The following is a 15,956-nucleotide window of genomic DNA, read 5'->3' as shown; positions in this document are numbered from 1 at the left end:
TGAACTGCCATAGCCCTGTGCCATTGGCAACTGTTACTCTTGTGGCAATTTTACTTCCCATCCTGCAGAAGAGCAGTGCCTTTGGGGACCTAGCCCAGGGTCTTGAACACATTGAGTACTTGATGGAGGGAATTGAGCTCATCCACATGTATTAGCTCAATGTGTCTCTTCAGAGCCAGCCTCCAGTTATTGTATTGGTGAGACTTATGCACCATATCACACTGGGGAAGGACATTGCCTTCCTACTGGCAAATGAGATGCAAATGACTATGACTTTTAAAAAAACTTTACTATGTAACATCAATAAGGGTTATGACCTGTGTATCAGGATCACAGTCTTTGACTCCTTTTTCTAATACCTGGCCCCTGAAGCTCTCCCTTTCAGTGAGAGGAGGCTTCAACCCTGTAGTAAAAGTCTACACATTGGATCGGTTCAGCCCTTGGGCCAGTGCAGGAAGGGAATAGTAGTGGACCTGCCTTTTAGGAGCCTCGAGAAAGGGGTAAGAGGCAGAGTGGGACAGCATGTGAGGAAAGTTCAGGGTGTGGAGGGGAGGGGCAGAGGGGATCTCTGGAAAGATAATCGGGAAGGGCGATGGGGTCTGGCGCTCTGGCATCCCCTTAGGTGAGGGTTCCTGTGGGACCACCAGAGCAGGTTGGAAGGTAACAGCGGCTTCCTCCTTGGGGCTTCTACCTCTGAAGGTGTGATGCATGTCTTCACGGGGGAGCGGCTCTGATGGAAGATCCGGAATTTGGAGTTCAATATCATTATAGGCAACAGCCCGGGGAGGGTCTATTCTGATGGTGGCCGTCATGCCATATCTGCGTCGTTTGTTGACCCAGTATACCAGTGGGCTATAACTGAAAGTCGCAGCTTTCATCACCTCCACCCACTGCTGGGCATGCTGCCTCCTCCGCAGGTTCTTCCTCCAATGGAGTAAGAGGATGCAGCCACCAGTTATCAGGGTACAGAGCCCCAACAATCCGAAGTACCATGGCACCCACGCTGAGGCAGTAAAAAATAGAAAAGAGGCAAGCTGACTGACAGGTCTAGCTTGGGACCTGAACTGTTTCTCATTGGCTCATTCATCCTCTCATTCCCTCCCAGCCTTCTCAAAGACATGCCTAATAATTTCCTGATTCAGTCAAAGCTATATTTGCAGGGCATGTAAGCGACCCCATAGCCTTTTATAGATAAGGAACACTAGGTGTAGAGGGGCCATGATCTGCCCAGACTCAAATCAGGCCTTCTGGCTCCCAGTCCAGGACCCATGCAGTCATTCAGAGAGAGAAGCCTCACTAAGGGCAAGGACCTCAATTGTATCATTTCTGCTTGGGCAGAATATGGTCTCTGCCTTCGAGGAGTCCTTAGTTTCTTAGAGGAGTCTGTCTCTTAACTAAATAGCACTCCATTCAGGCAGCCATCACCCCCATCCATGCAAAGGGTCTTCCCTGAAAGTTTCTCCCCCACACTCAAAGGTCTGGGTGTACTTACTGCCTGGAAGGCCCATGTCCTCCTTTTGTGAATCCGTAAGTTTCACTCTGGTTACCAGGCCGATGGCTCTGGAAAAAGTGAACTCACCCACTACTCTGCCCACCAATGGGAGTCCCCAGAAGGCCCCAGTCCCATTGTTCTCTAAAGATGAGATCACTGGGTTCTGAGCATCAGGAATTCTTGGGCTGGTGCTTGTAGAGTAGTTGGCAGTTGATGGAATAAGGGACTCCATCATGTGACATCTCATGAGCATGTTGTTTTCCATGAAAGACTGGTCCACCATAGAACTGTCTGTTCCCAACTTTGTGTGGTGAACTCACAGGGCAGCCCCCAGGAAAGGCCCTTACACCCTCAGGAGCTTCTACTTGTGTTTTCAGTTGTTAGAGAGCCATTTTTCAGTGGGGAGTGGGGCAGGGAGGTCAGTGAGCATTGGACATCTCTACCCTCAAGAAGTGTCTTAGCTAGTTGTCAGGGAACAAAAGGGCTCAGAAGAGCCCTACTTTTGCTCCTACCATCTCTGTTTTTTTTTCTTCAAGTGTTTTTGAGGCATCATCAGGTCCCATGGGAGCTCCCCCATATGTGATCCTGCTTCTGTTTCCAGCTTCATCTCCCTCCCCATCCATCATATCTGTTTTCCACACCTCCTTATCCTCCCAGGTGGTCAACTCCCCAACTCTGAGACAAAGAGTCCTTTCAGTTGATTTCCAAATTTCTAGAACTCTGAAGCAGATGAATTTGAAACAAATTGATTTTACTATAAGTTTTAATATAAGTTTGTATAGAGTGCAAAATATATTGTTCTACAGATTTAATATATGATTTTTAGAAAGTTGCTCTATATGAACTGGTGTAAAAGTGATCCTTTTTAAACAATACAACCCACCCACCATGGACAAATAAAATCCAGTTAAGTATAAATTAAATTAAAAACTTAACTTGAAAAACCCCAGCATGATGCTCTGCCACTGAAGTTTATTTTAAAATCAACATTTTTTATTTCGTCTTCCTCTCCCTGTACCTTATCTGGGGGGGAAGAGAATTACTTTTTGTCCAGTTATCTGTCCTTGAGCACATACCCACCACAGGAGTGAAGAAATTCAGAGTTGAGGATGGCACCAGAAGGTTTAAAAAATGATTATATCTCAGATTAACAAGTGAAGTAGGACCAGACACACCTGAAATCACATCATTAAAAACACTCTGTTCCCCCTGATGTGTAGAATCACAGCCTCTGGTATAAGAGTCCCCTGTGTTTTTCCTTTGCTTGCAAAGCAAACTTCTGTCCTTCAACTGGTATATGGATAAACAAATGGGATATATCCATCTAACAGAAAATATGAGTGGATTTGTGTGTATATATATATACATTATATTTATATAAAATTTTGATGTTAGGGATGGACCCCAGTATTCAGTTATTGAATAAACAATGTAGGAAGCCTAAATCAATTAAAAATTGAGAAATAATTTTCTCTATGAAAAAAATTTACTAGAAATTTTTACTTATTTTATACATCTATATTATTTGTTGAGATGTACATATATATGTTTCTGTATAATATATGTATAATATAAAATATATAATACATATACATATGTATATGTCTACATATATTTATATATATATCTATACATATGTATCTCTATATATTTGTACATATGTGTGTGTGTGTGTGTGTGTATATATATATATATATATATATATATATATAAAATTATTGCTAAAATTAAGAACTTAAAACCAGTTGACTTATATGTATTTTAGACCCAGAGCTCAGGCCCTGAAACACTTCGCTTCATGTGCAGAGCTTGACCTTTATCCTGTTCTGCAGTTTCTTCTGCTTGCTGGTTGGAAATCTTGTCTGGTTATATTTTTTCCATTCTTCCATATGAAAACAGCCTTTCTCTCTGTGCCAACCTGAACCATGAAGTACTCTGAATGGAAACTACTTAAGATTTTGTAATGAAGATATTTGAAAAAAATGCAAGAAATACCAAAGAGAAAGTAGTCAAAGAATTCGTTGGGTTATTTGTTTTTACAAAGTAAGTCTAAGTATTTTAAAAATATTACACAATAATTAATTTGATTTCTGCTTCTGCCCAAACAAAAGATGTTCCTATATTTGTTGAATCACTGAATGTTGAAATTTAGGACTAGAAATAGCATGAACTTGACATCATAAGAACTATTTGCTGCTCATCTCATCTGGTTACACAGCCTGGTAGAGGGTCTTTAGGCTCTACTGTCCCTCAGTCTCTGATGCCCATTTATTGGGTCTGCTTGCCCAGAGCATCAGGTATTTTCTGCATTTCTTTTCTCTTTTTATGTTTTGGGTGAATGACAGGCTGTTTTAAAAATCAGCACTTAAGTATAATGCATTGGCTACTTTTTATTGGAACATTTTATCTTAATGTTTATCCTACACAAGAAGTATTAACTTGATAAGACAGTGGATTTGAATAATCAATTACTTTACCAAAGCAATCTTCAAAGAACATTCAGTATATATTATATACATTATATACATTTAGCATATAATATATATATATATATATATATATATATATATATATATATATATATATAGAGAGAGAGAGAGAGAGAGAGAGAGAGAGGCAGAGAGACAGAGAGACAGAGAGACAGAGAGAATATCACTTATTCTATCCAGGATCCCACTCTTGTAATTGACATGATCTGGAGTTACCCTGATTGTGTATACATATAGAAGGCTAGCAAAGTTATGACTGACTAATTCTACTGTCTTTCCTATTCCCCTCCTCCCTCCCTTAGTTTCCCTTTGTAGAATACAATGGATTTCTATTATTGTCCTCGCCAACATCTCTTGTTTTGGGCTAGAATCCACAAATCAGAGAAAACATTTGGCCTTTGGTGTGTTGAGATTGGCTTATTTCACTTAGAATGATAGTCTTCAGTTCCAGATGGGGAATATTAAGAACTAGATCCCACTGGGCACAGTAGCACAAGCATGTAATCCTATGTTGCTCAGGAAGCTGAGGCAGAAGCATCACAAATTCAAAGCTAATGTTAGAAACTTAGCAAGGCTTTGAGCAACTTAGAAAGACACTGTCTCTAAATAAAATATAAAGAGGGCTGGGGATATGGATCAAGGGTTGAATGCCTAGTTCAAATCCCTAGTACCCTAGTACCAAAACAAAACAAAGCAATCAGCAGCAAGAACAACAACACAAAACAAGGCTCCAATCATCTTTCCATAAATTGAACTTATTTTTAAAGGAAATTTAATCTTTTATGGGAATTTTGTGTTCACAGAAAAATGAAGAACATATGAGAATTTCTGTGTACTCCCCCATTATCAATATCTAGCACCAAAGTAGTGCATTTATTCTAATTGATGAATGTACATTAATAGATTGCAATAACTAGACATGGTGGTGGAGTATGCTTGTAATCACAGTGGCTCAGGAGGCTGAGGATTCTGTGTTCAAACCATCCTTAGCAATAGTGAGGCACTAAGCAACTCAGTGAGATTCTGTCTCTAAATAAAATACAAAATAGTGCTGGGGGTGTGGCTGAGTGTTCAAGTGTCCCTGTGTTCAATCTCTGGTACCCCAATCCCGCAAAATCCATTGCAGTCACTCAAAATCTGCAATTTACATTGGGGTTCATTCTTGTTGTACAATTATACACATATGTGTATGTGACATATATCCACCATCATAATATCAAGAAGAGTAGTTTCAACTAATTTTTGTTCTTTTTTTTTTACTATCTTGATATTTTTTCCTTTTCCAGAATGTCATACAGTTGAAGCATGTAGTAGGTAAACTTTTCAGATTGGCTTTTTTCAGGTAATAATATGCATTTAAAGTTCTATTATTTCTCTGGACTGATATATCACATCTTTTTAATGCTAAATGATATTATGTTGTCTAGATGTAGTTTATTTTTTCTTTCCCTTACTGAAGGACACTTTGATTGCTCCCAATTTTTGACAGTTATGCATAAAGCTGCTCTAAATATTCTTGTGCCAGTTTTTGAGTGGATGGACACAAGTGTTTAACACTTTATGGTAGATAGCAAGGAACATAATTGTTGGATCATTTTATAAAAATATGTTAGTTTTTAACAAACCACCAAACTGTATTCAAAAGTGGCTATACCATTTGCATTCCACTTGGGAATGATCAGAGTTCTTGCTGCTCTAAGTTCTCACTGATATTTGGAGTTACAGGTGCTCAGGGTTCAGGGCATTCTAATAGATATAGAGTGACATCTTGTTTTAATTTGCATTTTCTCATATGATATGGAGCATCTTTTTACATGCTTACTTGTTATATCTTTTCATATATTTCTTCCTTGGCAAGGTGCTTGTGTGTTTGGCCCATTTTAAAGTCAACTTCTTTTCTTATTGGTGAATTGTAAGAGTTTTTGTTATATTTGGGATAACAGCCATTTATTAGATGTCTTTTGCAAATATTTTGTTTTAGTCTGTGTCTTGTCTTCTTTCTTATCTCTTGGCAGTGTCCTTCACAGAGGACACATTAGTTTTAATGAAGCCCTACTAACCTATTTATTTTTTCATGGATTTTGCCTTTGATGTTATATCAAGTCCTTGTCATAATTAATCAAGATCATGGAAATATTCTCCTATAAAACTCTAGGAGTTCTTAATTTTTGTGTTGTACATTTATGTCTGTGATTTATTTTCACAGTAGTTGGGTGAAGAGTATGAGTTTTGTGTCTGCATTTAACTTTCTTCTGGCATGTGGATGTCTAGTTATTCTAGGATCATCTGTTGAAAAGATTATCTTTATTGCATTGCCTTTTTCCTCTGTCCAATTATTGATGTAAGTCTAATTCTGGCTATAAAGTCTTCTCCATTTACCAATTTGTGCATGTTTTTCCCCAAACCATTGTAGTTTTCTATTAAGTCTTGATATTGATTAATTCTTTCCTCCATATTTGTTCTTTATCAATATTGTATTATTTAGATGTAATGTACCAATATGAAATGTGGAAAGAGAAAAAATATATTATATTGGTCCTAGTGGAGGTTTTGCTTCTCCTTGTAACTTGGAAAAATTATTTTGCCACTATTCACAAAATAATTCACTGATTTTGATTAGCATTGCATTGACTGTATAAATTAAGTGGGAAAGAACTGACTGATATCTTGACCATAATGAATCTTTCTACCCAGGAACATGGAATAGTGCTCCATTTCTTTATTTTTTTATTCATTGGAATTTTAGTTTCCCTCGGATAAGCCTTGTACATATTTTATCAGATTTACACCTTAGTATTTTATTTTTAGTATTTTAGTTTTTAATTTCAAATTCTACTTTTGTTAATTGATAGAATAAAAAGAAAAGCATTTGGCTCTTATATATTAACCTTCTATATTGAAATCTCTACTGTAAAATCTTATTCATTCTAGGAAGTTATTAATGCCAATTATTTTCACAGATGTCATCTGCAAACAAAGACAAGTTTATGGGTTTGAATTTCTTGTGTTATTACATGAGTAATTTTTACTTTGAGTAAAATGTTAAAGGAGTTGATGAGTGAGGACACCACTGATTTTTTAAAAATTCAGTTTTCTTTACTCAATCTTTTTGGTTATGAGTGACAGTTGAGCTAAGTTTCTGAGAGTTCTGGCACCCTCCATTGTTTTGTCTGATATTTAGTCTGTCTCTTCTGATTGTGTTTTTGCCTTTTGGTATGGCTGTAATATTTCCTTGATGGCTGGATATGATGTGCTGTGTCAAAGAGTGTGCTGTAAGTGGTCATGTGGTAGCAAGGGGAAGGGAAACTAGACTCCTATAATTAGGTCTCATTCTCTGGGTAGGTTGTGCCTGTGGACTGTGAATTTCACAGGTGCTTAAGTTCTTGTCTCTTCCCTTTGGATAGGTAGGACTGAATGGCTAGAGTGTGCTAGAGTTGCTATTTCCCTTATCTTATGCAGGTTAGCTGCTAATTCCCCACAGATCAGGCTCTGATAAGTGGTTTCTCCTGCAGGCCAGCCTTGCTGGGAAGAAGAGTGCTATAGAATATTTCAGAAGGATGCTTCTTTCTCTCTCTTTCTGGAGGCATAAAGGAGTTTTTCTCTGGTATTTTTATGAAAACCTGGTTGATCTAGAACTCAATGTTTCAAAATTATGAGGTCCTCCCTGAGCCTGCATATATATTTTGTTTTTAATTTCCCAAAGATGTCTGCACTGAGCCTTCAGAAATTTCAATAATTTGTCAATTACATTTAGGTGTCTGTTTTCTTTTCCTTGGCTGCATGCTCAGAGGTGTTCAGGTAAGCCCTGATTCCTGTGCTACCTGTTTTTTTCTTGGTGGCAGCCATTTGCTCTGGGTCTTTACCTGTCTTAGAGACCCCAGAATGATCATTTTTTTTTCAGTTGGTCTATTAGGTTTTTACTTCTTAAATATGAATGGTGACACCTAAGCTCATTAGAAGGGAAACCTGATCTACAGATTACTTTTAAAAATAATTAAAATGCACATATTAGTGTTTGTATCATAGCTCATTTTGCATTTGATTCATGCATGAAGTGTTATATTGTGTTTCACTGTTCTTTGCCTCTTGAGAATAGATGATACACTTATTTTCTAGGTATAAAGTAAATGAAAACCCTAGCTTACATATAATCATTTTATAGAAGCATATCACAGGTCATACACAGATGGTGACTACTTAGGGTGTCTCCTGTCTTTAGTTCTAAATCTGCATTTACAAGTACTTTAAATTCAATTTGCTGCCCATGTTTCCCTAAACTAGCCAACAAATGCCAATGTACCTTTATAGTTAGTTAAATACACACTGTCAGGGTTTAGCTATTCCTTAATATCACCATCTTATGCTAATGTTCTCAGACTTGAGAACTGGATATTATTTTTAAAAGAGAAAGGATACAGAAATGTAATGTAATATGGCTTATAGTAGTCATAATTTTTATCCCCAGTCATAATCTAAGTACGAGTTCTATTTCTTCTAACTTGATTCCTTCCCCTTGGTCAATGGAATTCCTCATCTTTCCTTCCATCCATTGTGTTAGACCAAGTTGTCATTACTTGGTGTCTGAATGTTTACAGAAAAATCCCATCTTACTCCCTTCCTTGAATTCTTGTCCTTAATTCATCTTGCATCTTCCTCTTGCTCCTAGGATAATCTTTGGCTAGGGAGGCTTTCTTAATCATGAAGCAAGCATGTTTTTGTTTTTTTTAACATGGAGCATAGACTTTCTTGTTTTAAGTGCTACAGGAAATCCTGGGATGCTACACTAAGAAACGCCTTTTCTGAGCCATATTCATTTAAAAATAAAATACCTTAGCTCTTTAAATAAAAGGGTAAGTTAATATAGAAATATATATGTATTGGATACAACATGTCTAAAAGTATATATCCATTGTGGAATGGTTAAATCTAGCTAATTAGCATTCATTACCTAAATAGTTGTGTTTGTGGTGAACACTTAATATCCACTATTAATATCCACATTTTTTAACAATGTAATATTCACCATTATCTGTACTTGCAGTGTTAAACATTAGATTCTGGAACTTATTGCTCCTGCCTAACTGTAATTATGTGACATCTGACTAACACCCCAACAGTCTCCTCATTCTTTCTAACAAGACCACCTGTGGTAAACACTTACTGACTTTCCACTTTTGAGATTAATGTTTTTAGGTTACACACATGAGTGAGGTTTATATGGTGCTTTTCTTTGTGTGCCTGACTTATTTCACTGTTCACCCATGATATCAGAAATGATGAGATTTCCTTCTTTTTATACTAAGTATCATTAATTGTGTGTATTCCACATTTTTCTACATTCATCTCTTGGACTTGTAGGTTGATGCCACATCTTGCCTTTTGTGAAAGGTGCTGCACTAAACACAGGAGGAGAGCTACTTCTTTTATGAACTGATTTTCTTTCCTTTATGTATATACCCAGAGTGGGATCATTGGATCAAAGGGCAGACCTGCTTTTAGTTCTCTGGAACTTCCCCTCTGTCTCCTATGGTAGGCTGGAGAAGTTGACATTTACACTAGCAGTGTGCGAGAGTGCCCAACTTCACAAATTTGATCATGGCCATTCTTACTTGGGTTAGGTGGTACCTCATGTGACTTTGGCCTGCATTCCCTGATGATTAGTAATGTTGATCATTTTTTCCACAGGTGTGATGCCTTTCGTATGTCTTCTTTTGAGATGTGTCTATTCTGGTCTTTTGTTCATTCTTTCATCAGGCTTCTTATTTAGGTTTTCGAGTTCCTTGTATATTTGGGTTATAAAGATTTTATCAGATAATTTACAAATATTTTCCCTGCCTCCAGGTTCTCTTAGGTTGTCTCACAAAAGCTTTTCAGCAGGCCTGGCCAGGGAAAAGGCCAGTGCTTGCTTCCCTCTTTCTCTCATCAGACAGCATCTTTGCTGTGCTGCCCAGGGTTGGGGAGAGGTGATGTGGGTGATGCACAGCTGTCCTTCCATGTCTCCAGTGCATTCTGTGATGCTATGGTCAGGTGCTGGGACCTCTCAGCTGGTTTTGTTAGTTCTTCTGAAGGTGGTTTGGTTTTTTCCAGCTTATTTATTAAATGTTAATTTAAGTCATTTAAGCTCAAAAGGTTAATAATCTTGACAGTTTTATTCATTAATCTGTAAGCTGATTTGAATAGAATTCCTTAATGGAAGGAAGAAATGACACACACCAAGTTTGCATATGTAACATGCATAAATATCTATAAACACATTTTATAGCTCACATTCTCGAATTTTAGTTGTAGGACAAAAAACATCAATCTCACCAGCTTATAAAATATGATTGATTCCAAATGACATTTTTAAAACTGTTTTTATTTTTATTCACTCTAGTTTTACATGACAGTAGAATCTGTTTTGATATCTTTATGCAAATATAAAATATATTTTACTTTAATTAGAATCCCAGTTTTGTGGATGTTTATAATCGTGAGATGCACCCTGGTGTATCCATATATGTATATATTAAAGTTATGTCAAACTCTTTCCACTGTATTTCCATTACTATTTTCCCTCCCTTCCCTTCATTTTCCTATGTCTGATGCACTGAACTTCTATTCCTGAAGGCATTTTTTCATCGGGAATTTTTTTTGGTCTGTCTTTATCTTTATGGTTTTGAAATTTTGCAAGTATGCTGGCCAGTTATTATTTTAATAGAGTGTTCCAGGGGGCTGAGCTACAATCCCAGCCCCCTGGCCAGTTATTTTGTAGAGTGTCTCTCAATTTGGAATTGCTCATTTCCTCATAATTATATTCAAGTCATGCATTCTTGCAGAATACGATAGATGTGGTGATTGGTTTTTCTCAACCCGTCATACCAGGAAACACAGGATTTGATTTAAATGGTAATTTTTATTTAGGCCATTTGATGAGAAGAGGACTGGTAGATTTCACTGAATTTTTTTTCCTCTTATGATGTTTTTTGAGGGAAGACAATTTAAGGCAATGCAAATCTTTATTTCTCATTAAAGTTTCACTCATTTTTGACATTCATTGACTCTTGCCTGAGACAACTGCTACTAACTATAACCTTGCCTACCACAAGATGATATGTTTTTCTGCTCAAAGTTTCCTACTGTATTTATTGGTATTCTGTTGCAAGGGACAACACAACTATTCATGCTTTATTTTCTCATTTGTTTATAAAAATATTGGATACTTTTTTATATTTTTTTAGTTGTAGATGAACACAATAAATTTATTTTATTTATTTTTATGTGATGATGAGGATCAAAAACAGTGTTTTGCACACGTGTGAGGCAATCACTCTACCACTGTGCCACAATACCAGCCCTGGGTTCTTATATTTAATGATTATAATATTTTACTTTTATCATTCTTGTTCAGTTTGTCCCCCTCAATCACTATCCAACAAATACAATACTACCCAACATTTCTGTCACTATAGCTTAGTGATGCTTGTTTGTTAAATTTAACTAAACAGAATCTTATATGCATAGTCTTTTTTGTCTTTTGCTCAACCTTGGAATTCAGTTTTAGGCACAGCCTTAGTTAATTCCCTTCCTGATTTATTTAGTATTCCATGTTCTAACTGTAACACATTCTGTTGCAGGTGAACATTTGAGATGTCTCTAGTCTTGTTGTGACTCATAGCACCATTAGAGATACTCATGTACACATGACTGTATGCACACAAATATGCATTTTTTTGTTGGGGATACACCTGGGAATAGAAAGTTCCAGGTCATTAGATAATACTAATCACTTTTCCAAAATATTTGTATCAGTCTTTACATCCACCATCAGCTTCCACTTTCCTCTTGTCAAATGTCATCTTCAGCACTCAGTGTGACTAACCTGGTTAGTACTGAGTGGTGAATGTTCAAAATGTAACTTGAGCAGGCTTTTCATGATAGCTCCTGGTCTTCAATTTCTGTACTTCTTCCTCTATGGGGCTTTTCAGTTTCTTTAAATTCTCCCAGACACATGAACTTTTATCGGCAGATACCATGGAAACCACAGCCTTGCTTGCAGGGATCATCTCTCTGAGTCCCCATTCTCTCTTACCCTAGCCCTGTGATTCTCTATTCATTGTAAATCAGGTTGAGCCTTAAATAGCACACTCTTATACTTTGATCCAGATTCACTCTATTCTCTCAGGAAGCAACAGGTGGTGACAGGGTTGCAAAAAAAAAAAAAAAAAAAAAAAAAAAAGACTGAAATCTTAGGTGGTTTTCAAGCAAGAGCTATGTTAGAAATTACTTTACTCAATAAGGAGAAAACTTTGAACTGAAAGACTATGAAAGTGCTATGCATCACAGCTCTGTAGGCCACGTGGGCAATTCAGCAAGATCCTGTCTCAAAATACAAAGGGCTGAGGTTGAGTCTCAGTAGTATAGCCTCCTGGGTTTCATCCCAACTACAACAAATTAAAAAAAAAATTGAAAGGTAGTTTTAGAAAATATTAAATTAACATTGTAAAAATGGAAGAAATAAAAACATTAGAGGCAAGTTGAGAGTTCATTATTACAGATATCACTGGAATTTTAAAGAAATGTTAAAAGAACATTACAAGCTACAGTGTGCCAGTTATTTAAAATCTGGAAAAAGGTAATTTTTTGAAAAAGAAGAATGATTAGCTAATGTGATGAGTAATAGAAAAAATATTTATCTTGATCAATGTGATAATGTACTTAAAATTTTATACCCTTTCAAGTGAAATGAAGAAAAATTTTGCTAATATCAAATGAAGATTTTAATCTAATGAAAGAATAATGTCCCACAGTTTCCTATAGCTATCACAGGATTTAAAATTTTAAAAAGATTATTTTTCCCATTGGGTAAAGTAATTTCTAACATAGCTTAGTGTCCTGCTGGAGTTCCTATGCAATGTTGGGCACCTTGTTAGTCAGATGATTACCTTGAATTCCCAAGCTAGTTTTCTCAGTGGTAAAATGGGGATAATAGTATTATTAATGGGTCACTGAAAAAATGAACTAGGTCAAGTAAAACATTTAGCAAGTGCCCTACATACAATAATCATCCTACAAATGATGATTATCCTGATCCTGGTATACTTCCAGAAACACTTTCAACCCATCTTTTTTAACTTCATCCTAAATTCTTGGAAATTGAGTCACTGGGACAAAGGATTTTGTATGCTTAACCATTGGATGTACATTGCCAAACTGCCAATCCTATAGCCTTTTTCTTCCACCCTCACAGTTGTGGGATAGAATGGGATTCTGCACCCTCCACTTTCTTAGACGTCACTAGTCACCTAATAGACTCTAGTTTGTCATTGTTCTGCCTTGAGATTATTTTCTTTTTTTTTAACCTTTTATTTTATTTTTTTTCCTTTTTTTATTGGTTATTCAAAACATTACAAAGCTCTTGACATATCATATTTCATACATTAGATTCAAGTGGGTTATGAACTCCCATTTTTACCCCAAATACAGATTGCAGAATCACATCAGTTACACATCCACATTTTTACAAAATGCCATATTAGATTATTTTCATTTCTCTTATTATTACTGCATTTTAAAAATAGAATTTCATGTCTGCTTGCTTTCACAGTGGTGTGTATATTACCTAATGGTGTGAAAAACAGGTACTATTAAATTAAAAAAAAAAAAAAAACGTAAAACTTATGTGTTCAATACTTGACTCCAAGGAAGTGCATGGTGACACATCCCATGGACAGACCCTGGTTATTACTAACCATGGCCACAAAGGTTACCCAGCAGATAAATAGAAAGACAGGAGGAGCCCTCCTTCCATGGAGACAGGGGTATGTTAGATTTCATTACCTTTTATTTATTCGTAGTGAGATTTAAGAGTCTAATTTTTTGTTTTCTCAGATCATCAAGCTTTTCTTTATTCAGTACTTAGCAGTGGAGCCAATTGGTTGAACCCTGACCTGGCTAATTTGGGGGGCAGAAAATTGGCCTTAAGAGTCTACATTTTCATCTAATGATTAAGTTTTGTTCCTCTTGTGTTCTAAATCTACCACTTTTTTATTGAAAGACAATGTTCATGTGTATTGATTGTTTCCAGGATATGGTAAATCAATGGAAGACAAGTGAAGGATTTGGGGCAAAGAATATAAATTAACCAATAGTTTACAAAGATCAGCCACGGGAAAATTAGAAAATAATTTGAGATGAGTTTTCAACTTACTGAAACTAAAGGAATGCTGTGAAAATAATGCAAATGTCTACTGTGAACAGGAAGAAACGTCTAAAATCAAGAATCTTACAGTAATCCTTCTCTCAAAAAAGTAGAATACCAAAAATTTAAAATAAAAATTAAAAATATCAAAAACAATTCACATATCAATGTTGTATAGATAAATTGGTATTTTAAATGTTTTTCATGCAATGTCCCTGTCTACTAATAACAGAGGCATTGCATAGGCCAACATTATTTTACATTTATTCAAGCAATTTTATATTTATTTCATTGAAGCAATATTCATACTCTCAAAAGCAGATTTAGTGGAAAAGTTCTATGTTAGATAATGCATATCTACAGAAGTAACCTTCTTATTTGAAACAAATTTATTGCTCAATTTCAAAAATATTTTCTTGTGATTTAATTTCTACTAGATTCTCTGTTCAGGCAAATGACAAAAAATATAAAATTTCATTAAACCACACATTTGATATTTTTCTTGGAAAATATTAAAATAAGTTTAGCAATGAATAACTGATTATTAAAGTTCAAGCAATAGAATGTCATATGTAAAATGATCCCAGAGTGACTTGTTAAATCCTAAAACTATCTTAAAATTTAAAAGTAGTACACCAATTATGTCAGTGTTGATACTAAAGAAGTTTTTGGTAACAACTGCATTTGGGTGGTATATTGTCAATTTCAAGCTTTTAAAGTAGCCATGGAACTTACAAATACATTTTTCATAACATAGACCTGAAGTTCAAAGGGATTTCCATGGTTGCATTTGATGAAATTCATTTTCTCAAATTATTATAATCTGTGATACAAATACATTGAAATAGAGCATATTTCTATTTATCACATTTAGGTTGTATGCATCAACATATCTATTAAGAAAAATGCAACCTGACTAAAACAAATTAAGTAGACATCAATTATAAAATTATTATACTCCTGGTCTCCTTTTGGTTTTACAGGCATTTGATTTTTTGAAGTAGCAAATACCTTTTTCTTGCAATGCATATAATGTGTACATACATGCAAACTCATGATTATATGTATATTTACAGATTATATATACATTTTTCTGTATATGTGCATATTTATGTGCAAATCAGACTTTGACATATAGAGAAGGAAGAAGTAAGATTTAAATGATTTCAAAAAATATAGAAGAACAATAATGGGACCAATTTATTAGTAGTTTTCAAAGCAAATCGGAAGCAATAAGAGGCAAAAATGATGAATAATAGTTAGGGGTGTTTCCAATTATAATACCCAATTAAATCCCTATAACTTCAAAGGAAAAATATACAATAAAAATAATTTGAATCAAATGTATGATATGTCAAGATCATTGTATTGTCATGAGCAATTAATAAAAAATAATAATAATAATATGAATCTATAACTTTACCTCCAAATTTATACATATTGGAATGTCACTGAAACCCAAGTATAACTTGATTTTCTAAGTTATATTTTCTGTGGATATATAGACACACTCTCCTACACAGAAACACACTGAAAACTTCATTGTTTCTGCTTTATTCCTTCTTTGATATTTCTAAAGGATGAAAACACTAATTTTCATAGGATTTGTGGGAATATTTTTTCCTTTTGTTGGTAGTTATATAATTAATCTAATATTATTCAGGAAAATCTCTTACCTCCATGAAAATTTATCCTTCTCAATGGGACTGAGTGATATGAGAAGAGGAAGCCTACCAAGCTGCTTTGAGACTAAAGATGCAAAGATCAAAGTTGCTGATGTTCTTGTGCAGTAATT

General features: G+C 35.4%; 1 protein-coding gene across 1 annotated transcript; it reads right to left on the bottom strand.

Annotated features, from left to right (window-relative positions):
• Positions 1-416: 416 nt before the first annotated feature.
• On the bottom strand, positions 417-1,724 carry LOC143397836 (testis-expressed protein 38-like). Its single transcript, XM_076854442.1, has 2 exons — positions 1,493-1,724; positions 417-1,003 (listed from the first exon to the last, which is right to left on the bottom strand). Exons 1-2 carry the CDS (start codon positions 1,722-1,724, stop codon positions 417-419), a joined length of 819 nt encoding a protein of 272 aa, XP_076710557.1.
• Positions 1,725-15,956: the final 14,232 nt, after the last annotated feature.

The sequence above is a fragment of the Callospermophilus lateralis genome, chromosome 1, assembly GCF_048772815.1.
Source record: "Callospermophilus lateralis isolate mCalLat2 chromosome 1, mCalLat2.hap1, whole genome shotgun sequence".
NCBI classification, from domain to species: domain Eukaryota; kingdom Metazoa; phylum Chordata; class Mammalia; order Rodentia; family Sciuridae; genus Callospermophilus; species Callospermophilus lateralis.
This window is presented reverse-complemented; position numbering and strand designations above follow the sequence as displayed.